The sequence below is a fragment of the Colias philodice genome, chromosome 10 (assembly GCF_061535455.1).
Source record: "Colias philodice isolate Cphi_HAF_F1 chromosome 10, ilColPhil1 Martin Lab GWU primary, whole genome shotgun sequence".
Lineage (NCBI taxonomy): Eukaryota > Metazoa > Arthropoda > Insecta > Lepidoptera > Pieridae > Colias > Colias philodice.
The window spans coordinates 11,378,118-11,405,179 of NC_143095.1; the positions used below are offsets into that span (position 1 = coordinate 11,378,118).

The following is a 27,062-nucleotide window of genomic DNA, read 5'->3' on the forward strand; positions in this document are numbered from 1 at the left end:
AATAATATGATAAGACACCTTTATTTTCTTTCATCATAAATTATTTTATTAGGAACTTAAATAATCTTATATTATTTGACGACGCTTTGAGCGTTTTAATGATTAATTTTGTATCTGGAAAATAGAGTGTGACATACCCTAAAAGGGTAAAATATCTAATTCCCATTGGGTATCTCATTTTTCTACGCGGAAAGCGTCTCTATAAAACGTAACTTTAAATTGCATTCTATTCAAAGATCACCGGATCCTACCTTGTACCTATGTACCCCTAAATCTCTCTTATGAAATCTACGCTTTCTAAATTGCTCATCAGTTCTTCTATCTACCTCTATTCTACTTCTAGTCATTTCTATCTTACTTTTCACTTCTATTCAGGACAAAATTTTTCAGGACAATTTTCACACACGGCACGATCTGATCACATACTAAGCTTTTCGCTTGTGTTATGGACACCAGATGGCTGATAAACATACATATATAATTTTAAATAAATACTTATATAGATAATTAACACCCAGACACAGAGTAAACATCTATGTTCATCACACAAATATTTGCCCCGAGTGGGAATCGAACCCATGACCTCGGGCTTGGAAGGCAGGGCTATTACCAACCAAGCCAACCGGTCAGTCAAGCCATCATCAATTCTGATCAATTTCTGCCATTGCTTTTCTTTCCATTCTTTTAATTCACTATTCTTTTCCCAGTGCGTCCCCGGCGCGGTGATGACGGCATGGAGGTGGTGGGCCTGGTGCTTTGCGCCCTGCTGGTGAGCGGAGCCCCCAACGCGACGCACCGCCGCGCGGACCCCCAGGAGCCCCTGCCGGAGGAGGACGACGAGTTCGTCCTTGATTATTATGACGAGGCTAGGATTAATATCTCTGGTAAGTGTATTTATCTTCGGTTAGTAGGTATAAGTCATAATTTAATTAATTCATGCGAATTCCTCCACCATAAAAGAATCAATGCCTCTGATAAGTAGATACAGATTACAAATAAAAGGTCTTTATATTAGACAAAGCTTGGAATAGTCAAACTCAATAAAAATGTTGCATTAGCTTGTGGTTAAGTTAGCAATAAGTTGTTAAATTAAGTTAATTTTTAAAATTAAATAGAAGGACGAATTCGTCTTAAACAGATTTCCGGATAACTGGTGAAGACATTAAGGAAATTCGATACGACTGCTTATTTAGGTGGACAGGAAAACGAAGGTCGTTTTCCTATTCATTTTATTCATTTATTATGCTGACTATGAATAATGAATATGAATTGTTATTATTAAAACCCGAGATGAAGGAATACCTTACGTAAACGAGATCGACACTACCACCAGCAATTATTTAAAGAGCTTTAACCTTAGATAAAATTTAACCATTATAAAAGCGAGAAGGGATAAGGATAGAATTGACAAGGGCGGTAAAGTTAATGACTGGGTACAATACGCGTGACGCGCCTACGCGCCTTTGTCATTCAATCACTCATCGCACTCAACAATGATAAGGAAATACAGTAGTTTTCACATAATATTACTACTTTTTGCTATTCTGTAGACTGTAAACCTTCCTCTTTTTAATCTTAATCAATTGCTTTTTACTTTGTCATGCGTACCAGTAGGGAATTGAAGAGACTTCCGTTTTTTTTTCCGAAAATTATGAAATAAATATATAATTTAATTATTTCTTTCTAAAACACACATGTACATAGCTTTTTAATTACATTTACAGTCTTTAGGTGTATTATAATCTGGTCTTGATCAAATGAAAAGTGTATGGACATTTTTTAGGTCAGCATGCTCCATCTTAGACCACGCTTGTCGCTTTCTTACGAAGCGATGGTCAAATGCTTGACTACTCCTGATATAAAAAAGAGCGTGTGTGTCGAGCACACGTGTCAGAAGTGAAACTTCTTTGGCAAGATTCAAAGACCAAAATCTTTGCCTTACTCCATGACGTGACGATATTGCCATGACGCGACCTTGAAATGTTACTCTCAACGCGCCTAAAGAAGTTTTACTACAAAATCCTGCCTTCAATTATTATCAGCTTTAGGTTGAAACTTAGAAACCTTAACGGGTGTTAGAGTGTAAGCCAATTTTCTCTAATCAATCAAGACAATGGATATCCGCTACGATTCTCATAAATAAGGGGAGGTCTAATAAATAGCGAATACAAATAACCAGTCAAGTCAGAGAACATAGTATGCTAATGTGTCTATACATATACATAAATGGAATATAATCTATTGTTATATTGTATCATGTATGCTTATTTTAGAACTAGAAGGTGCTGCAGAAATTGAAAATATTCATTAAATGCATGTAACTAGTATAAATCCATACTAATATTATAAATGCGAAAGTAACTCTGTCTGTCTGTCTGTTACTCAATCACGCCTAAACTACTGAACCAATTCACATGAGATTTGGTATGGAGATATTTTGATACCCGAGAAAGGACATAGGCTACTTTTTATTGCGAAATATTTACCACAGGCGAAGCCGGGGCGGACCGCTAGTAGTATATAAGTATGGTGCACATCCATATACTATGTGCGATATTACACAAAGCCAAACGCCTCCTGACAAAGAAAAACCTGAGTCCAACTACCCAAAAAATCTGTTAAGTCTATATAAGTTGCTCATACCTCACACATCTTTGGTATGGTAACCTATTAAAAACTCGAATTTCTATTACCCGAATCTTAAAACCCCGAAAACGGTTGTTAGAACTTTTAAAAGACAGATGTAATGAATGACAAATTTTTAAAATTCCTTTTTTAATTTCCCAGATGAATCAATTTCCAGATGCATCAAAACCAGATTTTTAAAAAGTATTTTTTTGTTTCCCGTATTCTCATAATACAGATCTCATTTTACCAGATTCTCAGAATACTTTTTTTTGTTTCCCATCGTACCATTTTCCAAATAAACTATTGCCAAATTTTCATAATCTTTTTATTTGGTTCCCATATAATCGTATAACAGATAAACTATTGCCGTGCCGCGGCAGCGGCCGGCGAGTGCCAGAACCGACTCGCTATTGTTTTACTTGCCTATTACAGAAAGGTTTAAGTGTCAAATTCGACTCAGTAGGTTAGGTTAGGTTTGAACTGTGACCCCCCATGCACGAGCCGAGCGAGCGAAGCGAGCGTGCCGCGGCAGCGGCCGGCGAGTGCCAGAACCGACTCGCTTTTGTTTTACTTGCCCATTACAGAATGGTTTAAGTGTCAAATTCGACTCAGTAGGTTAGGTTAGGTTTGAACTGTGACCCCCCATGCACGAGCCGAGCGAGCGAAGCGAGCGTGCCGCGGCAGCGGCCGGCGAGTGCCAGAACCGACTCGCTATTGTTTTTCTTGCCCATTACAGAAAGGTTAAAGTGTTAAAATCTATTCAGAAATTAGAAGGTTAGGTTAGGTTCGTGCTGCGTCCCCATGGAAGGATTACGTTTTGCTGGATATCATTTATTTGAATTTCAAAAATCTGGACATTGTTTGTCTGGATATCAATTAACTGTATTTCAAAAATTTGTGTTTTAAAAATCTGGCTTTCGTGCATATGGATTACGGTCATCTGGATTTTGTGCATTTAGATTTCGTATGTCTGGAACTCATTCGTCTGGATTGTAAAACGTCGTACAAATAAAGAAATGGGCAAATGAAATTCGGAGTTGCGATTATATGGCAAACAAAACTTCGAAATTTTAAAATTCGGGGTTATGAAAAAATGTCCAAACGTTTTCTGGATTATGATATTCGGAATATTAAAATTCGAAATTGAGATAGGTAACCCTTTGGTATGCCACATAATCAGGCTTGAATTTACCAATGTAGTAGATGGTTACAAAGCAAAGATGTTATCGTCTAGTTCTACCCTTAACCTTTATGGCGGAAGCCACATAATCTATCAAACGGAACATGCTTCGCTTGTTATTATGGTGAAATTATTGGCCCAAGTGCTATAAGCAATTTTCACAAATATCGTCGATTTAACAGTGGTAAATTGTATTCATAAACATTTTATCACTTTGTTCAGAAATTAGCAAATTCATAAGGAATGAAAGGAATAGAAATAATACATATAAATTAATAATAACAGGTTTCAGGACGAAAACACTGTGGAAAAAATATTTAATCTACATATTGCAATTGCAGTTGATATGAAAATTACTGCGATTCTTAGTTATTTATACGGATTCACTCATTTAATTTTAGGTACATCTTTCAAATTAATTATAACATTTTCATCATGTACGTATAATATCAAAATGACCGTAGAACGAATCTGTGCGATTCACACGAAATCAGACTCCAAATAATTAACTTTTAACCTTTACGATTCAGCATAATATTATGTACATACTTACCTTAAAATATTTTTTTGCACGGAATATATTTCTACTGTTCATTATATAAGGAAAATAACAACATCCATATCATATTCCTCTTGATTTCAGTATAATTATATCTTCACTAGTGGTCCGCCCCGGTTACATGTTTAAACTATCCTATCTCTCAAGTTGGATCGAACTGTACATGGTGTGCGAATTTTATTATAATCGGTTAAGTGGTTTAGGACAAATATTGTGACACGAGATTTATATATATTAAGATTAATGAACTTAAAAAAATATTATTTTTATGATACCTATTTTATCAGTTCAGAAGCTTTTATAATGTATTTAATTTACTTCCTTTAGATATTTTCAAACTTAAATAATACGCAATACATTTAAAACTTCTTATCAAAAATTATTCGCGATGATTTGAGAATGTTCTAGAATTGGTAATAATATGATATCTACAATTAATTACGTATCACTAATTATGTTACGCTTACAGTGGCTTAATTTCCTCAAAGACGCCGCTAATTAATAGCTCATTGATTGTCATTAAATATCTGTTGTATAATATTTTATTGACTCAATTAAACATATTTAATGCAAATTATAAGAAGCCTGGTCTGTTTTGAATAAAAAAAATGCTATACATCCGATAATTCTATCCATATAACTAAACAGAAATATTTACTTACAACATCAATCTGAGATAATTACGGGGGTTAGTTCTATCAATTACATTATTATCTCACACAAGTGAATTATATTTGTACCTAGCGTTAGAAATAACAAAACATAATATATTTAGGAACAAGCTTTCCGCCCGCGGCTTCCCCGCGTTTTCAAAGAAAAACCCGGATAGTTCCCGTTCCCGTGGAATTTCCGGGATAAAGCCTATCTTTGTGTTAATCCTAGTTACCCTCTATATGTGTGCTTAATTTAATTGTAATCGGTTCAGTAGTGTTTTCGTGAAAGCATCCTCACAAACTTTCGCATTTATAATATTATTAGGTTAACACCTATGTTAAAGAAAATCGGATTAGTATCACAAACCAAATACTACCTAATAACCTATCTATATTGAATTTGTCTTTTTTAAATAGGAGTAATTTAAAATTATGAAAAGTTTTTAAAATCTTATACTGGACAGCGTCGGAGCGAGCAGACAAAAATTTAACACAGTTGCATAATAATAATTCAGCATCATGTTTTCAGAATTTTTTCTTTAGTCATGAGTCGAAAGCTTTATGATATACTATGCTATAACAAAACAGATAACACCTAGTCCTGTCTACCCTTAGCTCTTTGTGCACCAAGGAACCAGTACAGACTATAAATATATTTCTAAACCCTTTGTCTATTAGCACAAAAAGCAACGAGGGCCACTTAAACTCTATTGTGGAATATAATAAAACGTCTAAGTGTTCGCGGTTTGACCTCTTAGCGTTAAGCGTGTCAAGTATACTTCCGATGGGACCTTGGACTGGAACTAGAACTTTCGATGTAGATTATACACAAATGTGTGTTATCGGTATGCTGATCTAGACGTTCAACGTATTAGTACTAGCTTTCCGCCCGCGACTTCGCCCACTTTGTCTAATACCTAATAAATTATCTAAATATGTAATTAAGAAATGTCAGTTTTGTTAGCAGTTTACATTGTAAACTGCTAACAAAACTGTACTAAAACTGTAACTGTTAGTATCGTAAACGATACAACCGCGGTAAAGGATACCTTTCTATTATAGCAAGGCATATAAAAAAATATGTACGCTATTAAAAATAAGCAGTGATATACACTCATTAGAGGCACCTCCACTCTGCTATCGTAATTTCTTTCTTTTAGTCATTAGCGTAGTCGCATAGTCTGAAATGGAAATTCAGTAAATGCTTGCATCTACAAGACTACATACCTTTTTACGTACTTACTAATAAAAGCAATACGGCTTATGTAGTAACAATTTCGTAATTTGTGCCTACATACTTTATTTATTTATTTATTATTTATTTATTTTAATACCTAAATGCCTGCCTACATACTTACATTATACACAACTGAATTAGGTCCTATTAATGACTATTACACAATAATGTTTACTTTTTTCGAGGGCATAGCTTTGCACACTAATGCTTTTATAAATACCTATTGTGTTAGTTTCTTTTTTTTGTATTAGTCTTCTGGTATTGAAAAATTGTCTTTAATTAACAGTTAGGTAATCTAGAAAAATCTATAGTTCAAATGTGAATTTGTCGCTCCGTAACACACAAGTTGATAACTTACCCTTTCTTTAAATATTATTATAAATTCCTTCACAAGGCAAGCGCACTGAAGCATTCGTTCAAGAGATTATCATATTACTTAGTGCAAATATTGTTGTAAGGAATCAAAGACATTGTCTGCAAATACAATTATGCAAGCACTCTAAGTGTTTGCTGAACTTCGTTGTACCAATACTCTTGATCTTTATGAAAATAAGAAAGAGAAGTAGGTACCTATCGGGTTTACTTGTGGGGTATGGGGCAAATGCACTATACGTGTTTCATTGTTTTTCTTTAAGACAAGTGATCAAATTTTTTTTGTTTGCCATCGGGAATCGAACCCAGGACACCTCGGTTCACGCTACCGGTACTACCCACTTAACCACGAAGGCGATTTCAACCAAAAATGTACGTAGTAATGAAAGTGGTAAAAGTCAAAAGCTACCTACCAATTCGTTAACATGGTGCTTCTAGAAGAAGTCTAATTGAATAAATGAATGTTTGCGTTTTATTTGGTTTTGGTTTTATGCATTATGGTGACACTATACAGGGTGTCCCACCGTCGGTATACTAAGCTCTAAGGAGGTTAATATATTTTTGCATACGCTGAGTTCTTAAAAAATACTCATAAAATTCCAGACGCATTTTTTTTTTCAAATAGATGAATTCGTAGAACTCTATGTGTGTACCCCTAAAAACCAACCAGCCCAAGTTTGCCACCCCCACGTGAGCTACCGTTTAAGATTATGTTTTCGTAGACAAAATGCTCACATTATCGAAGCGTTATATATGCCGGCTGCGTGAAGAGCTAGAGAAGAAAACATGGATTTTAAGGAAAATTTAGCAAACAATTTTTGACCTAATTTTTTTGTTTAAGTATTTTTTACGTGATCAGTATATGCAAAACTACAAGTTCCTTCGCGCTTAGTATACCTACCGATAACGGGACACCCTGTATAGTAACATTAAACGCTAGCGAGAAATGTTGTTAAACCTCTGACCGTAATCTGCTAACTGCATCAACCGATCAAGGTAATTCGTAGCCGCTTCACGTAAGCGTAAGTTCATGAATTCATGAGTACCTAACTGCCATTTATGCGTCAAAATGTGATTATAATATTTGGGTATAATGAGGATGTTCATACGTTTTGCGTACATCTATTGTATAACTAGCTTTCCGCCCGCGGCTTCGCCCGCGTTTTTTAAAGAAAAACCCGCATAGTTCCCGTTCCCGTGGGATTTCCGGGATGAAACCTATCCTATGTGTTAATCCAAGTTACCCTCTATATGTGTGCTAAATTTCATTGTAATCGGTTCAGTAGTTTTTGCGTGAAAGAGTAACAAACATCCATACAAACTTTCACCTTTATAATAGTATTAAGAAGATAATAGAGATCTCTATGTGATTTTTGTTGTAGAATTCTGGGGTTATAATACGAGTACGTATAGTGGCTTGAAAGATAATCTAAGTATTAAATTTTCACGAATGGAAACATGTAGGTAAATAGAAAAAGGACGTAGCTAACTTTTTGTTACGAAATTAAACTTAAACTAGGTGAAACAGGGGATGGAAATTTAAATCGAAAAGTGCCACACAAAAACTTGAAATGCATGTTGAGTTTTCCATAACGAAATAAATCCCTAATCCCAACCTAATTCAACTACCCCTATAACAGCTTGAATGAAAATAGACTAAAATAACCAAAGTAGGTAATAAATGTCCAAACTTTAAACGAGTTTTCCACTAGAATGTAAAAAGCATATGTCATCAGACATTGGGTCCATGACAATAAACTTTGTGATTATGCAATCGTATTTTGGCTCGATGCCAACAAACAACCAGCCAATCATAATGAAGGCTTTGTTGGAATCAATTTTGAGCTGTATTTATAACGTAATGGCGTATCGATATGGCTAGTCGATGGTTCCGGTTCCGCCTGAAATATATAAACCAAAAAAGTATAGAAAATCGATTAAGTAATGCTTGAGATTATATCTCCTTGTTAGTAACATTGAGATAATATTACTACGTATGGAGGAGACACCACGAACAAAATCTGTGCGCCATTTTTTTGCTCTAACTAAGTTTTAAAAATTATTATTTAGTTAGGTACTTAACGATGAAAGTTATTCCTTTGCACTTTTCCGTATTATTTGTATTATTTGTGCAATATCGTAACACACACGAAGGCATGTTTGATGCGTTTCACTTTAAAACCATTAAAAAATACCGCTCAACATACGTCACATGACGTATGTTGAGTGGAACATAAGTGATGTAGGCGGTGTCGTCTCCTATTAATATTATCTCAATGGTTAGTAACAACTATTTTAAAACTACATATTTGTATGTGTTTGTATTCTTTCTACAGTCCACTTTAAAAAATTAATAACAGTAAATAATAAAATAATGTTTGATCAGAACGTTAAATAAAATTTAACAACAACCTAATTCCAACAGCACTAGTTATGATTATCAAGATAAACTAAACCTGGATGAAAATTAGATTTTACATCCTCAATTATTTCATCTATCTCTATAAAAAATTTAATTTAAAATATATTTTATATAAATAATTAATCTTATTATATTAACTTTCAGTCTATTAGAATTATAATAACTTTCGTTTGCTTTATTTTGTTTATAAAGTGTCGCGAGATAAAATTAAACTTTTAAATAAGCTTAATGAAATTTTAAATACAAAATGGAAACTTAAGGATAATAATATTTTATAGTTCATAGCCTCCTTATTAAACGGTCTTTTCAAAAGCGTCATCTAGGCTTTTTTAATTGAAAAACTAATTCAGTTAGTTCGCTGCGACATACAGAAACAGATAAGTATACAAAATATTAGTTTTTCAAATGTGAATATAATTATTACGTTAAAAATTAAAATACATATCACAAAATTTCATACAAAATATTTAATATCATCGGCAAACCAAACTGCTTGTTTACATTTTATTCGTATTACAACCGCAAAAATATTATTGAACAAACATCACAAATTGACCAGAAACACTTACATAATAAAGACTCCTGTGAATTGCTACAAAATAAGTCACAGCTAGAACTAATCTGCTACCGTCGCACATCCAAATCCCTGTTATAAATAGGTTTTTGTAACGCGAGGAAGTAACGACCGACGCGACGGTTGCACAGATAAGATACTATTTGCCCCCGATTCCCGCGCTCCATTTTCAAAATTTTTTTTACAGATAAAAAATATCCGAACGGCTTGACAGTCTCACGTGCAGTCATTTGTTACAGATAATAAATTGCGCCTGAATTGTAGTACATGTAATTTAAAGGATTCTCATGTATGAATATTTAGAACATATAAACTTAAATAAAAACATATAACTTATAAGCTACGTTTATTTCATTAAATTTAGGTGCTTTGAATGTAGAATTCAACTGACGTAAAAATAATCCTGTCCGTTTATAAAAAAAAAGTTAAAGTTAAAAAAAGAATTTTATTATGGTGTTTCAATCGATAGATTTCGTATCAAGTTGTGAGTAGTATTTAAAAAGTCGTATTATTATTAAGTGTTTATTTCATTTAACATTCCTACATGTAAGTAATTTTCTGTTTTATTACACAAGAAATGTGAGTATTGTAAACAATCATATTATTCGCTTACTAAAAAGTTATGTTTATGTTTTCTTTATTCATTTTCTTCAAGGAGAAATCACGTAACTCATAAACTTTTACAACATAACATACAATATTATAATAGGTACATATTATGTACTTACTTATATACTTAGAATCGTTAACAAGAATATGGCAGCGAGGAAATACCTTTCCAAACATTAATCGAAATAGATATTATGTGTTGATGCATTAATTATGTACTATTTTCATTGATTATTTTACTTTCTTGTATTGATTACCGACGGTAAGGAATTTCATATATATATTTTTAAATAGCTTTCACCTTTTTTTTTTTTTTTTTTTAACGTTGGGAAATGCTTTTACGCATCCCCCTCTACAGTTTTGCTGTATGAGGGGGTATGTGGGACTCGCAGGAAGCCATACCCACTAAAACCCAACGGTGGCCACCGTTCACCTTCGGCGACAGGGGTTAACAGCTAGGCCTTATACCCCCGCCGCCTACGTGGTGAGTGCCGCAACTTGGCGACCCGACCAAGCCCATAAGTTGGCAATAGGTGACGGTATCAAAAATGATAACGCCACTATATTACCGGGCTATCCGCCATCTGTCACAGGGGGGGCCGGTTTACTTGCAGCGAGCATAACTGTAGTATGCTCGTCTCTACGTAAACCTCCCCCTGTGTTTGTTCTCATTTAATTTAAGGCTGACGTTCGACGTAGAGACGTCTGCGTCTGCCTGGTTTACGTCGGCGCAGAGGGTCAGCCGCTGGGTCATTTTCCCTAGCCCTCTCTGCGTCCTCCTTTGCCCTCATAATAGTATCGCAGAAGGCCACGACCATATTCCAATTCGTGTCGCCAGCGACCATTAACTTAACGGGGCCTTGCAGGGTCAACTCGTTTTGGGTTCCCAACAAACTCTCGAGAGGCCTTCTTTCGCTTGTCCATGCTGGACATTCCACCAAGGTGTGTAGGGCCGAGTCCAACTGGCTGCTGCAGTGGTGGCAGGCGGGGGCCGCTTCACGCCCTATCCTATGCAGGTAGCTGCCAAAGCATCCATGCCCCGACAGCACCTGCACAAGACGGTAGGTGAGTGACCCCCACCGTCTCTCTACCCATTCTCTCAGCACCGGGCTAATCGCGTTGAGAGTCCAGGCCCCCACGCAGGACACATCAAGTTCTTGTCGCCATTTTTGGAATACTTCATCGCGCGCTTCCCGCTTCCAGGCTTCGAGCGTTTCTGGGGGCAGCCCTGAATCCCTACTTCTTGCCTCCGCTCTGCGCCAGTAGACCTCCGCCAGGGCGGCCGCTTCGAGGTGCCAGGGTGCAGTTCCAGCTATAACGCACACCGCATCGTAAGAAACGGTGCGGTACGCCCTTGCAACCCTTATAGCTATCACTCGCTGCGACCGCCTCAGCACGATAGTGTTACGTGTTAAAAGCTTATCAGCCCATATCGGGCACCCGTACAGCGCCTGAGAGCGCACAACGCCAGCAAAGAGTCGGCGACATGCCCCGCTTGGCCCCCCAATATTCGGCATGATACGGCAGAGAGCCGCTGCCGTGGTGCTGAGCTTTGTAGCCAGTGCCGAGAAGTGAGCTTGGAATGTCCATCGCGGATCGAGCACCAGACCGAGATATTTCAGTCTGGGCCCAATTCGGATGGGCACCCCACTCACCACTATCTCCTCCCCAGACGGTGGAGCCCTCCGATGTCCATGAAAGCATATGGCTTCTGATTTTTCAAGTGCTACTTTTAGCCCTAGACTTTTAATTTTGGCGACAACCTGTGCCACTCCAGCCGTAGCACGAAGTCGTGCTTCTCTAAAGTCACGCCCAGTAGACACGACTAGGGTATCATCGGCGTAACAGATGGCGTTTACACCTTGCGGCAGCACTCCTTGCAGCACGTGGTTGTATCCGATGTTCCACAACAGAGGCCCCAAAACAGAGCCCTGTGGAACACCGCATGCAACCCTGTGGCTACCCCAGCCATGTTTTTTCGGAAAGGTAATTTTACGTCCACCAAGGTAAGACAAGATGATTCCTCTGAGATACGGCGGTAGGCGATGTCGAGCGAGGCCGTTTAGAATTTTGTCCCAAGGCAAGGTATTAAACGCATTGGAAATATCCAAGGATATTGCCAGTGCAACCCCACCTTGGGAAACGCACCCTTCGCAGATGTCGCGCAAGCGGGCTATGGCGTCTACTGTAGACCGTCTCCGCCTAAAGCCATATTGCGCTTCCTCGAGGTCCGGTCCCGTTAGTGCCAGATGATTTTGGATGCGGCTGGCAATTATACGCTCGAAGAGCTTGCCAGCTTCGTCTAACAGGACAATCGGCCTATAGGCTGATGGAGAGTCGGCCGGTTTGCCACTCTTTTTAAGCAGAACGAGGCGACCCACTTTCCATCGTTCTGGGAACCTCCCGTTCTTAAAACATTCCGTGAGTAGTTCGCAGAATCGTGGGGCCAGTCCATGTGAGAGGGCAAGTGACCATACTCTTCCATGCACGCCATCGGGGCCCGGGGCGGTAGTTTTCCTTTTCAGGCGACCCACCGCCGCCTCCAATTCGGTTAAGGACACGTCCGGAATAGGCCCCGTGCAGGTCGACTCCCCCTGATCAAAGCATCGATGCACGCAATCAGTTGTATTTCGACTTGGGAAAAGGGTAGACACCACCTTTTTAAGCAGAGCCGGCTCCAACCTAGCTGTTATTTGTGGAGCCCAAGGACGTAACTTGTTCATGACCAGCCTGTAGGGGCGCCCCCAGGGGTCAAGATTCAGTGTGTCAAGCAGTTCGGCCCATGCCTTCTCCTTCGCGGTCGCTATAGCCTCTCTAAGGGTCTTTTTTGATTCTTGGTATAAGGCATACCGCTCAAATAGCTTTCACCTTAGATTACAAGCTTTCACATCGTGTATTGTACAATACAGAATCCCCAATTTCAATTACTCATTATATTTTAATACTAGCGGTCCGCCCCGGCTTCGCCCGTGGTACATATGAAAAATAGATGTTAGCTGATTCTCAGACTTACCCGATATGCACAGAAAATTTCATGAGAATCGGTCCAGCCGTTTTGGAGGAGTATGCAGACTAACATTGTGACACGAGAATTTTATATATAAGACTAGCGACCCGCCCCGGCTTCGCACGGGTGCAATGCTGATACTAAATACACTACAGAAAAACTGTGAACGTTGTATATAAAAACATAGCGACCCGCTCCGGCTTCGCACGGGTATAAAATAGATAGCCGGGCGGCCGGCCGGTACCGCCGCAAACGCTACGTCCCGCAATTTTTAAATCTGTAATATCTTCGAAAATATTCACTTAAATCACACGGTGTAAAGGGCCATATAGATCTATATTAAATGAACAATGTATTCAAGGTATTTAATTTGTTAAGGATTAATGCTGTATTGGTTAAAATCGCATCGAAAATTTGCCATTATTTGTCGTAAAAAGTAAATGACAAAAAAAAGTTATTGTGGGTTATCCATAAGAGATAGACATATACCATCGCGGACTTTTCTGTAGATCTTTTCAATGTGTATAATACTTAGTACATTATTTTGATAAAACTCGTAGGGTTTAGCCTGCGTTTGCAATGTAAGCGGAGAAAATGTAATTTTTTACGACATCACATTAGAAATCTCAAAAATAACAGTACTTCTCCACTATATAATGGATGTTATTATACATATAAACCTTCCTCTTGAATCACTCTATCTATTAAAAAAAACCGCATCAAAATCCGTTGCGTAGTTTCAAAGATTTAAGCGTACAAAGGGACATAGGGACATAGGGACATAGGGACATAGGGACATAGGGACAGGGAAAGCGACTTTGTTTTATACTATGTAGTGATGAAGAGATTAGTTTCATTTCATCACACCGTCATAACCGTTTTTAATACGCTTAGAACGCTTTCAACTGTAAGCTTGTATGTAACCAACGTTTGTATGTCCTCCTTACTCCTTTGACCCACTTTAAACCTACAGACTTAATTCAAACTTTGAAATTTGAATATTTACCAAGTATCTGTATAAATAGAATAATTTCTTGAGTTCAGCATGATTTATTTGTTGTTTAAACAGCATTACTTTCTACCTTCGCTGCAGCATGTAACAGAGTCGTAATCAAATGTTTCTCTTCGGAAGAATCCATATCGTTTCAGTCTATTAATTATATAGGTCAACTGTCCAGTCCTACGCTTGGACTTAACTATCAAACACCAATTAGATTGCGTGTTTCAATAGATTTAGTTCCCTTTTAGACGTGTCTCGAAGGTAATGTATTTAGGTTACCTATATTTAGAACAATCACTGGAGCTTCTGAGAAGCTGTACTAGTATTATAAAGCTAAAGAGTTTGTTTGCTTGAACGCGCTTATCTCAGGAACCACGTGTCCGATTAGAAAAAATATTTCACTGTTAGATAGTCCATTTATCCTGGAAGCAGGAAGGTTATATAGGCTAGATATATCGTGACGCTAAGACTTATAGGAGGGGAGCAATGCGGGTAACAGCTAGTTCTTCATAAATTGTGTACTTGAAATTCTCGTTAATTTAGTTATTAATTTTTATAAATATTTTAGTAAATATTTAGCACTGATGTTTATGTACACGCTTCTAGCATTATATTCTTTGAAGAATTTTCTTTGTGAAAGCTGACCTTTAAATACGAAGCTTTTCTCAAAACTTCCAATATGCTTTCCGAGTGCTGTGAAACGCCTTTATGCACGACAACTTTCTTGGATAAATAGTTTGACATTGGTTATATTTTCTTTTTAGTCTCACTCTTTCCTAAAGCGAAAATATAGAAAGAAAGAAAGAAAATACATTTATTTGTACTATATATATGTTATACATACAAAATAAATAAAATTTACTTATAACTAGTTACAACGGCACAAAATGGATAATATATCCACTCAGTGGTTTGAGAATCTAAGGATATATAAAATATATATAATCTAAGGATATATAAAATATATTTTTCTATTTACTAGACTATAATATCATATGAGCACGAAATAAATCGACTTTCTAATTGCTACGTCGTAGAACCAATAACATTAGTTTTTGGAAGTGTATGGATGGTAAAACGAATATAAATTAATTGCGGCTCTATGTTTGATATATAAAAATGAAACCCGTTTTCCTTGGTCACGGCATCACGCGTGAACGGGTGGACCGTTTTCGATAATTATTTTTTTATTATATTTCTTGAAGCATGAGGATGGTTCTTATGTACAGAAAACGTAAATATGTACCACGGATGAAGCCGGGGCGGACCGCTAGTGTTTTGATAAAAATACCAATGTCATGCTAAATTTAGATACCAAATAAAGTATCTAATAATAATATATATGAAAGCGTGGATATGAAATTTAGTTTACAACTAGCACCTATTTATCTCTGGCATGAGCGAACTATTTCATTACACAGTTATTAAATGCTTGACAATAAACGACATATAATTTTCCACGTGACGAATGAGAGTCGCTTTGATCAATAAACTGAGAAATAGGTCGTTTGTTTAAGTGTAGTTACTTGCGGGAAAGTTTGTAGTAAAACCGAATATAATTTGACACAATTTGTGGTGGTACTGAAGCTACGGTTCTTAACGGATCTTCGAGATTAGGTGAGCTTTAAAATAGGTTTTAAACGCTTTGGTTGAAACAATGACTTTCCGCATACGTAAACGTAGTTTAGGATGCCTCTTAGTTTAGCTAGTATTTGGAAAATTTATGAACTGCAGTTTAAACCAGAATAAATTCTCGTTTATGTATGTTTTTGTTATACACATGCAAGTAGTGTTATAGACTATAGTTAACTTACTAACCAGGTAAATGTTGTTCTGCCAAGACAACCTTACATTTACCAACCTACTTAGCGGTATATACATTTTAAATAGTTTACAATATTATTCTACTATACACAAAATAATGATATTATAACACGAACATCTATTCTAATATTATAAAGCTTTGTATTTTTGTATGTTTGTATTGAATAGGTGAAAAACTACTGGACTGATTTCAAAATTTCTTTTACCATTACTTAGAGGGATTCTTCCGAATCCGTATAGGCTATATTTTATCCCGGAAAACGTAAATATGTACCACGGGCGAAGCCGGGACGGACCGCTAGTCTATACTAATATTATAAAGAGGAAAGGTCTGTAATTATGTATGTGTGTATGGTTTTCACGCATAAACTACTGGACCGATTTTGATGAAATTTGGCACAGACAATCTTTAGACCCTGAGAAAGAACATAGGCCTTTACCTTTACCTTTTATTGCGAAATATGTACCACGGGCGAAGCCGGGGCGGACCGTATTTTATAAAGTGGTTCGTTCGACACTTATGAGAATCTATTCTTCTTAATCCTTACAACAATGGTAACATATTTCATTTCAGCAAGCTATTCAAAGCCAGTTAAAACGTCTTTCCCTTACAATATTTCACTCCGGCTTCGAGGGAACGTCGGTACTGAATTGTTAATTAGATCACGGATGGAATGAATATAAAAACTAAATCCCGGTTCTTGCTATGATTGTGCACGGCTTTTTGTAAAGGAATTGTACGTAAGGCATATTGAATTGAGACGGCATTAAATGATCCTATAATTTATTTATATGACTTCTTTCTTTTGAGAAAAGGAATAGTGTAATTTGTGTGGATTGAGTTTAGTTCTTACGTATATGCAAATAATATAAAAATGGATCCTTGCTTATTAATGTTATGCTTTAACTTGATAGGTGCACTTGATTTCTAACAGTGTTTACGTTAGTATGAAATTTTATCTTAATACTATTATAAAGGCGAAAGTTTGTAAGTATGGATGTATGGATGTATGGATGTATAGATGTTTGTTACTCTTTCACGTAAAAACTACTGAACCGATTACAATGAAATTTAGCACACATATAGAGGGTAACTTGGATTAACACATAGGATAGGTTTCATCCCGGAAATCCCACGGGAACGGGAACTATGCGGGTTTTTCTTTGAAAACGCGGGCGAAGCCGCGGGCGGAAATCTAGTTTTAAATATAAATAACATTGTGTAACATTAGTTATCGTTTTGTATACTTTGAACTTGTTATCCAGTTAAATCGCCCATCTTTATAAGTAACCTCCTGAAGTTTCTTACAAGTTTAAAACGCGCTTTTATGAGCTTTACTAGTATCCATTTTAAAGTGATCTTTATGTTATTTTCACAAACTTTCAAATATCCAAATTATTTGGAACTAGCTTTCTCTCGTGGATAGTACCAAGGGTATGGTCTCTATTATTTCAGCCATTATTTCAGCTTCTGAAATGTTTCCAGTCTACTGCGCATGATCACTTAGATATTAATCGTTTAAACTTCCAAAAATATTGCTTGTTCTCCATATTATTGTACTACTTTTATTCTTTACATGTTCTATTTTATTTTAGTAATGCATAAACTGTCTACGACTTGTAATACTATAAAAATGTAGACAAGCGCTTCGTATAAAAGCATGTTTCACAGTAAATATAAATTCAACACTTTATTCAGATTATGGTTAGGATCAGTCGGCTCGTGGTTAGTCTGATACGCTACGAAACAATTAAAGTTGAATTTAACGCTAACAATTTAATTACATTTGATTTAATATACAGTTTCATTTTCCAATGTTTAAAAGAATAACCGGCTTACATAATATTAAAATTGATTGACGGGAATTTTTTTTGTATTTTTTTTTTCGGTTCTATTTACAAGATTCTATTTTTACCAGTGACTTTTAAATGTATAGATTAAATAATAACGTTTCGCTAGCTCACCTTATCATTTATTATGTGTGTACTTTATATATTACTAGTGGTCCGCCCCGGCTTCGCCCGTGGTACATATTTCGCAATAAAAGGTAGCCTATGTCCTTTCTCGGGTATCAAAATATCTCCATACCAAATTTCATGCAAATTGGTTCAGTAGTTTAGGCGTGATTGAGTAACAGACAGACAGACAGAGTTACTTTCACATTTATAATATTAGTAAGGATGTACTAAACGTATCTACACTCGGTTTCAATTAAAACGTGTTGTGTCAAACTGCTTTCCACCACAATGTGGATCGCAGCAAACCATATAGGTATACCTACCTAGTAGCAAGCGATATACTAACCTATACTGTATACCTACTTACGAGTATATAGGCATAGATATATTTTAGTGGCATTTACTGATAAAAACAATTTAAATTGGTCCTAATAGTATTATGTATTTACTTTTATATTCGTGTAACAATAAAAGATAATGACGTAATGTCGGAAGAGCGACATGTTCTAACACAAACATTTAAATGCTTAAAAGCTTACTTAAAAGGGTGTCTCAATGACTGGTAAAATTGTAAACTGTATAATGTGTAAATTGTTGTGTTGTATTTTTTACGGAATAAATATTTTAGATTTTTGGACGTGACAACGTCTTAAATTAGGTTGCGACTGGGAGTCACTTATGAAAAAGTGTAAAATTATAAACAGACGTTCGAACTGGTGCCACCGGACCACCGTACTCGTGCGGTGCGATCGACTCGCCACACGACCGCACCGCACCTAGGGTTGCCAGTATTTGATTTAAGGGTTAACAGCATCAAAAATACGAGTTTTAGTTATTTTTAACGGGAGATAATTAAAACAGCAATGTTAAATAGAGAAAATTTATTTTTGGCATTTATATTTGCTGTTGGAAGAAACAGCTTTTAATAGCTCTTCATTTTCTAAAGCGAATGTATAAAAATCTTTGCACGATAATTTAAAATTACATTTAATTAATTTGCAGCTTCGCCTTTATAGTTTCAATATTCAATTGGTTTCGGCTATCCGTCCAGGCATTGCCGCACAAAGAAAATATTCTTTGTTTAAAAATTATGATTAAATTTACGATTTTTAAAAAAACATTTAAAATATTGGAATTTTCGCGGCCGACTGAGCTAAATAAATTCGTATAAAAAAATAGATACACTAGTGACTAGATAATTTATTACGTTGCTAATATATGAAGTGATTAAAGGCGCAAATTATCCCTTTTTGAAATTTTCGATATTGTCTATAGAGGCGAAAGTATTGTAATTTTTACTGATTTTCGTTTTTATTTTTTTATATTATATGCAGGCGTTAGTAGAAGCTCTGTTTAGTACCAAAAGAAACCTTGAACTGAGTTCTACATGTGACAAAAATACCACATTCTAGCCACGAAGTTATTACGAGATATAGATTTTCAAAGAATGTCAGGGTTGTCCCTAGTAAACAAAATTATATATATCATCTATCTATTACCAAGTTTTTGTTTATGTTTTAGTCGTTAGTTATAGTCGATATTTCAATATATTATTATATGTAGGTAGGTACATAATCTTTATATGTAATAAATTAACTGAACAAAAAAAATATCTTAGATTTATAAGACAATTCAATAATATCAAATTAATACAAATTAATCTCCTTTTTTTGTGAATATTTCGAGCATTGATCATAGTAATCTCATTAAAAGTCAAACCGAATTCCTTGAAAATCTATTTCTCGTAATAAATTCGTGGTTAGAATGTTGTATTTTTTTCACATGTAGACCTCAGTTCAAGGCTTCTTTTGGTACAAGTACAAGTACAAGTTACAACCATTGAAAAGAAGAAAACGAAGAGAAAAGAATGGGCAAAATTATATTTAAAAGACAGGGATTCATTCAGACATATGCAGTCATATCATAAATCTTTGTAGAGTTCTAAAATTTATATAATTAATCTTTTTTCAGTATTAGCCACGTCATCCGACGCCATCGCCATTGATAACGATCGACCGACGTCCGTTTTGTTTGGCGGTAGAACTATGACTAAAGCTGTAATAAGTATATAGTCGACTAATGCGCTGTCCGGTGCGATCGCCCGTCCACACGCGCGAATTTGGTACGGTCCGCACCAAGTTCGGATGAAAAAACCATCGAACCAACCGTACCGTCAATAATAATAATTATGTCCGGCGGACCACTGTACACATGATCGAATATGGTCCGGAGCGCACCAAGGTCACGGTGCGGTCCGTACCAAATTCGAACGTCTGTTTGTAACATAACGCTCGGTAACGTTACGATGAGTCACCGAACGAGAGAGAGGCCCGCGGTCTGCCGCGCGCGCAGCACATAAATATTCTACCGAGAAAAAGACGTTGTCACGTAAAATCTTCGCCCGTAAAACCGACTTTACAGGCAACCATTTTTTTTTTTACTTTGTTTTATCTCTATCATTTAACTCTACTATAATTTATTTTTTAAATATTAAAACTCGCTTTTCACCCGCACCTTCACTTGATTTGACTTAAACTTGAAAAAGTATATACTTAATACTTACTAAAAACTTCGCATAGAACCCTAGGTTAGTTATCTTAAAAACCGCATCAAAGTCCATTGCTTAGTTTTAAAGATAGATTGGCATACACAGACACAAAAATAGTTTTATATTATGTAGTGATAGTTAACGTTGACTTGACCTTACAAAACGTCGAAAACCAACTTACAACAAGTTAGCTCCTTAAAACGCTTTTTGTTTTACAGCTCTTAAAAGATGTTGAGACAGTATTCATTGTATACGATAAAGCTGAAACTTCTGCTGAGTGCTCACTACGTCTTACGTTAATTACTTTTGAAGCTTAAGAAAATTGACGTCTACAATAAATAAATGCTTGGAAAATTTCAGCACGTGTAGGTAATAAATACCTAACAATAAAGGTATATTTTCTTATATTAAGTATTGATATCGTCGTGAGTAAATGCGGATATTCACTTACTGTTATCACGTGCTCGTACCAGAAAACCTTGTGGTCTTTTTCGTCATTTCAGAATATACACAAAATTTCATAAAAATCGATAGAGTCGTTCCTGATGAGTTTCGTTACAAAACCTTGATTACGCGAAAATATCTCAAGAATCGAGAAATTCATTTGAAAACTTATTTCACTAGCTAAAAGCTACACTATTCCCGAGTGACATAGGCTATATTTTCTTTTGTTGTTATCCCGGGTCAATCCGAGTGGAGCCGGGACGGAACCGCTAGTCTATACTTCTATACTAATATTATAAAGAGGAAAGGTTTGTAATTATGTATTTATGGTTTTCACGCATAAACTACTGGACCGATTTCAAAAATTCTTTCACCATTAGAAAGCTGCATCTTCACTGAGCAACATAGGCTATATTGCATTTTCAAAAAAATTAGAGATCCTTACCAAAAATGCAATAATATAACCCAAGGTGTAAAAAATTCCATAATAAAAATTCTGTCATCGCGTGCACTGCGGAATCTATTCCATGAAGTACGAGGATGGTTCTTATGAAAAAAAACGTAAACATGTAGATACCACGGGTGAAGCCGGGGCGGACGGCTAGTTATAAATAAACAGGCTACGTTCTTCATAAAAGACAATCTATGAACAAACTGGGTTAACAATCAATAAAGAGCATATTGACAGTCACTGTAAAAAAATATTGCCGTTTTATATTAAAGAGAAAAGCAATAATAATGTTCGTAAAACAGTTATTGTCTACAATTATCGAATCATTATTTTAGACAAAATTTTCATCACCTATAATAGATTAATAGCAAATCATCCAACGGACGTATGATATTTAATGTTTTTTTGTCGATTACAGATACATATTAAAGAATTTTGCGAAATTTGGTGAAGCCGAGTAGTTACCACCATTAAGATTTTTTTTATATTTGTAAATCCAGAATATAAGAACTTATGGGTACATTCAATGGGTCATACACATTACATTAATTAATGATTAAATTATTATTTACTACTTTATTACTCCGTAAATATTGGAATTAGGGTTATTTCAATTTATTTAATTAGTAGGTACAGCACTAAAAGCCATTTAATTATCACATCGTGTAATTAACAAGAACTAAATTGGTATGATTTGAAATTTAGGTAATTACAAACAGGATTAATTATTATTATTTCAGTATGCCATTGACCTGATTTTATGTGAAATAAAATCAAATATTTGCCGGGTTAATAATGTTATTTCATACGCAAATAATAATTTATGAATATCAATTGAATGTGTTTACGTTATCTCAGTTATCTATCGGTATATTGATATTTTTATCATTGAATATATGGATGGTTTAAACGAAATGTCCCAGATATAAATTACTTGTAGTTGTGAAATTTATTAGTATATGGGAATGTAAAATACAAACTTAAAACTTTACTAAGTAGCTGATATAGTATAATCATTCTTCTAGAGCACCCTAATTTTTTAGAACTTAAAAATAATTTAATTGAAGACTTCTCGGGTCTAAAAAATATACAAACACAAAGTCTTTCGAAAATGATATCATTATATAAATCTTACGTAAAAACTTATAAGACCCGAAAAATTATAAGCCTTAAATAAATGACTAAAAGATTCTAAGGTCTATTTTCAAATTTGTGTTTCAAATTTAAACATAGTAGGAAGAAAACAGAATAGTAATTGCCACTGAAAAGAGATTACAATATTCATACTCTGAACCCTGAAGGAATTAACCGGTATGCTAATTTCATAAATTTTCCACTAAAAACATGATGGTCTCTTCATTTTAGAATCAATTTAAATTTGCTTCAAGAGGGGTGAAATTTTAACGGAAGTTCAAAATCAATCAAAAATTTGATTAATTTTGTTTAAGAATCTAGAAACATTAACGTTTTTAAAGTGAAACTTTTATTACATCGTCTCAAACTTTTTGCTCTGTGTAGCGCATGTCGCGTGACGGTCGAACTGTACGATAATTATCGTACAAATACGATAATTTTGTGCCTAAGTTTCACTTTTACCGTGGTTTCATAAAACCACACAATTTTTTTTTTGTAATAGCGTAAACAAAGAAGCAGATGGGCCACCTGGCGTTAAGTGGTCACTATCAACACCTTATCAACACGAACACGAGCACAAGCACTTTGTTCAGATACATTGCTTTTTACAGATGCTTTTATATAGTTACTTACATACTCGTAGTTATATTTGTTTGAAATAAAAACAGTCGCCTTGGAGACGTTTAGTTACCTCCTCAAAGTCATGCTCCCAGCTCTGACTTATTTATACTTGAATAGTAGTCTAATATAGTCATAATAGACCGTCAAAACATACAAAAAAATTGGTCCATATCCTACACTAGCTGTGCCCTGCGGATTTACCCGCAGTACTCAGCTCCTGTTGCTCTTAGCGAAAGCATATTATAGCCTATAGCCTTCCTCCATAAATGGGCTATCTAACACCGAAAGAATTTTTCAAATCGGACCAGTAGTTCCCGAGATTAGCGCGTCCAAACAAACAAACTCTTCAGCTTTATAATATTAGTATATTGTACAAAACAACGCAATTAATCAATGTAACTTTTATTCAAAGTTTAAACTTCGCCGGGTCGATACAAATTATAAAACTAAACTGAACAACAGAATTATTTACGCGCCATAAGTGCCATGAGCTTCACAATTGCAGATCCGATTCCAGTTAAAAACAGAAAATAACAGAAATAATAAAACTTTTGTCAGCTGGCTACAATCGCTTGTAACTGTTGGGATTAGAGAATTCGCTTCAAACTTTTCTTTGTCACGCTTCACAAGTTACGAATGCAGTTTTTTAAATATGGCTTTTTAAGAGCACTTTAGTGTAACTTTGTGAATAGCTTCTCTTTAATTGACGGGCTTGCAGCTGCTTATTGCATAAACATTTTCATTGTAACTTTGGTATAGTTTTATTATCTATTTATGTGGTTGTACCTATACCTTCAAAAAAATAGAGAATACAATCACTATTGGACAGTGAATAGCAATTCGCATTTCATTCTTGTCTGGCAATTTGGCGAAACAAACTCAATCAATTATATTCATTAAACTATATTATTATATACAATTATATCAATTATATTCTAATAACATTGTTCTGTTTTTCTGCCTTTTTATACCTTTCAGATTGTTTTATTTTAAAGCTTATTTCAAGAGAATCATTTCGTACTAGGTATCTATCTATTTCCTTCGACACATCATGGATGCATATTGCCTAATGTAGGTTAACACTCATTCAACTAATTCAAAAGCCCATACATTCTACACCTCTAACACCACTAAAGAAGCTTTTATTCGTCAACACATGTCTTCCTTGAGACACAACCCCATTTTCCCGCTTGAATCCATTTAGCACTGCAGTACCAACGTTGCAGTGGATAATCGTAGCGAGGTCGTCCCGGCCTCGCATCCAAGGCCCAAAGCCTTCTGTTATCTGCAGCTGTTTCTGAAATACAATTCAAATTTCAATGAGGCTTAAACCGTCGTAGAATGGTGTGAACGGGATTTTGCTTTGCTTTGTGTTTGCAGTCGGTAATTTCTTTTGTGTTAGGTATAATTGGAATTTAGTGAATAATATCGATTAATTATGGCATTAATTATAAGCAAAGGCAATAGGTGTGACTATATAGTTTTAAATGATAGGACTGGAATAGAAGAGGTTAATTTGGTTTTGCATACCGCGAGGCTGGAAAGCTTCCAACAATATTATTATTATTTTATAAAAACCTTCAACGTCTTTAATCTTTTCCAGTATTTGGTTCCGCTTCTATCTACCAAAGTTTCTAAATAAAATCTCATATTTCAATTCCATTACCTACGATATAAAGAATTAATATAAATTTTGTTACGTGTGTTTGATTACTGTCGTATTATTTATTCTCAATAAATAAATAGAATTCTTTAAATTAGGATAAAAACCTAACCTAATTATTAAATGGAAAAGATGAACATCTCAAATCTTTACCAGGAACACAGAAGCAGATGCTTATTCAGCATTTGGCAATACACAAATTATTCCTTCCAGGGCATCTAATGGTCTATCAGGTCGTTGACCAGTCACACCTAGACTATAAATGACTATAAATATAACTAATATGATGAAGGCCTAGTTGAGAATCGATTAACCTGAGCCCTGGCACGTCATGGTGACACCTTATTTATCAAGCTTTGTCAGAAAGCGGCGGCAAATTTATCGCGCCATTTTCTGCTGAATATTAACGTTTTATCACGTTTTACGTAGTTTAACGTTTTCATTTTAACTTACGCCTATTAAGCTATATTGCCTCTTTTACTGCAGGATTTAACAATATCAAAGTATGATGGTTCAATAATTACCTTATGCTATGGTATATTAGTCTCCAATATTTTACCATGCTGTATATTTTAATATGTAACGTTGTGTTTCATAAATAAAAGGTTTCTTAAAAGACGTAATCCTTTGAATGAACAAAATAAAATATTATCAACATAATTACTACAACATCATTGACAAACTACAAGCTCGTAGAGATAATAAGTAACAATTATTTCTTCTGCTAAAAATAGTACACAGGTAGAAATATTGTGGTAACTACTTGTGAAGGTTATTGTATTTTTCTTTAGTTCAATTTACTTTTACTTTTCAGCTTCGGTCAGCACGCGGGTTCTCCATAGTCCTAAACAACTGAATCTAGATGTTTTCATCACGTTAACCTCCACTATTTGAAGACTTTCTAACGAATAATAATTATATATTAATAATTCGATAGAGGCAATTTAGTCCCCAATTCTTAATCGCATCAAAAGATAAGCAAAAGAGGATTATACAAGAAAGGAAGTGAGAAGGAAATTGGATAATCCGATTCTCACAACCAACGCAAATATACGTTAAGAAGATTAAGATACGTTTACTATACGTTCAAAAAAACTAAATTTACAAACGGCGTTTAAAGCCAAAACCCCCGACAAGTCCCTCTAATTATAATCTCACAGAGGAAAAAGCCGCTTCTTCTGTTTCGTCACAGATAACATAATAGCCCAGTCATATTAGGGGTTTCACCTCGGAATGAAAGATAATAAGCTGGAAATTGGTAAAAACCTTTGTTTTGGTACCCTAAATATTGTCTCAAAAGTCACAAATGCTATCGTGTCCGCGTCTTAAGATATTGAAGGTCAAAGGTCACAAAAAACGATTTTTCGCGAATATCTCGGTTCCTATTGCTTAAATGATATTTTCACCTATTATGAAAGCTGTAGAGTATAAAATTCTCTACAACTTTTGTCTAAACTTTTTTTTTATACGATCAACCGTTTTTGAAGTAGAGCGCGAAGAGTGCGCAGCGTACAGTCATATATGAGCTAATGCAGGGTCAAGCGTGAGTTACGGTTATCAGTACGTTGTATAAAGTCAATTATTGACAAAAAAATTATAATTATTAAGCAATTATTCAATTATAGTATATTATTAATTCTGGATTATCTATTTTAGTTATATTTTAAAATAAAACGACATTATATATGTTTCCTTTAAAACGTGTAAATTTTTAAATACTTATATAACTGGAAATACTTGTCCCTACCCTATGATCATTTCTATTTATAGCCGATTTAAAAAAAGAAAAAAAAGTGTTACTAGAGCATTGGAGAAAATTACCAATTTGGATAAACTGGTGGAAGTATTTCAACAAGAAAACTGCCCCGTACAAACTTTATATTAAAATGGAGTGCGCATCTTTTTGGCATTATATAATGCTCCAGAATCAAACTCAAACTCAAACTCAAACATTTATTTATTCAATTAGACTTCTTCCAGAAGCACTTTTGAATCGTCATTACATTCTTTAAATTTACCACCGATTCGGAAAGCAGTATCTATGGAGAAGAACCGGCAAGAAACTCCATAGTTGCTCTTTTAAAGTCATGTCCATATACAATATAATTTTACATTACATGTTACTTACATCTAACTACATAATATTATATATTATCATAATATGCCAAAGAACTGTC

General features: G+C 35.2%; 1 protein-coding gene across 1 annotated transcript in view; it reads left to right on the top strand.

Annotated features, from left to right (window-relative positions):
• LOC149485474 (uncharacterized) overlaps positions 1–27,062 on the top strand; it is a 55,450-nt gene that overhangs the window by 14,535 nt on the left and 13,853 nt on the right. Inside the window, exon 2 of the mRNA XM_089700331.1 lies at positions 708–884. Within this exon, the coding sequence (XP_089556457.1) occupies positions 734–884 (151 nt within the window). The 5' untranslated portion in view covers positions 708–733. The remainder of the gene's footprint in view (positions 1–707; positions 885–27,062) is intronic.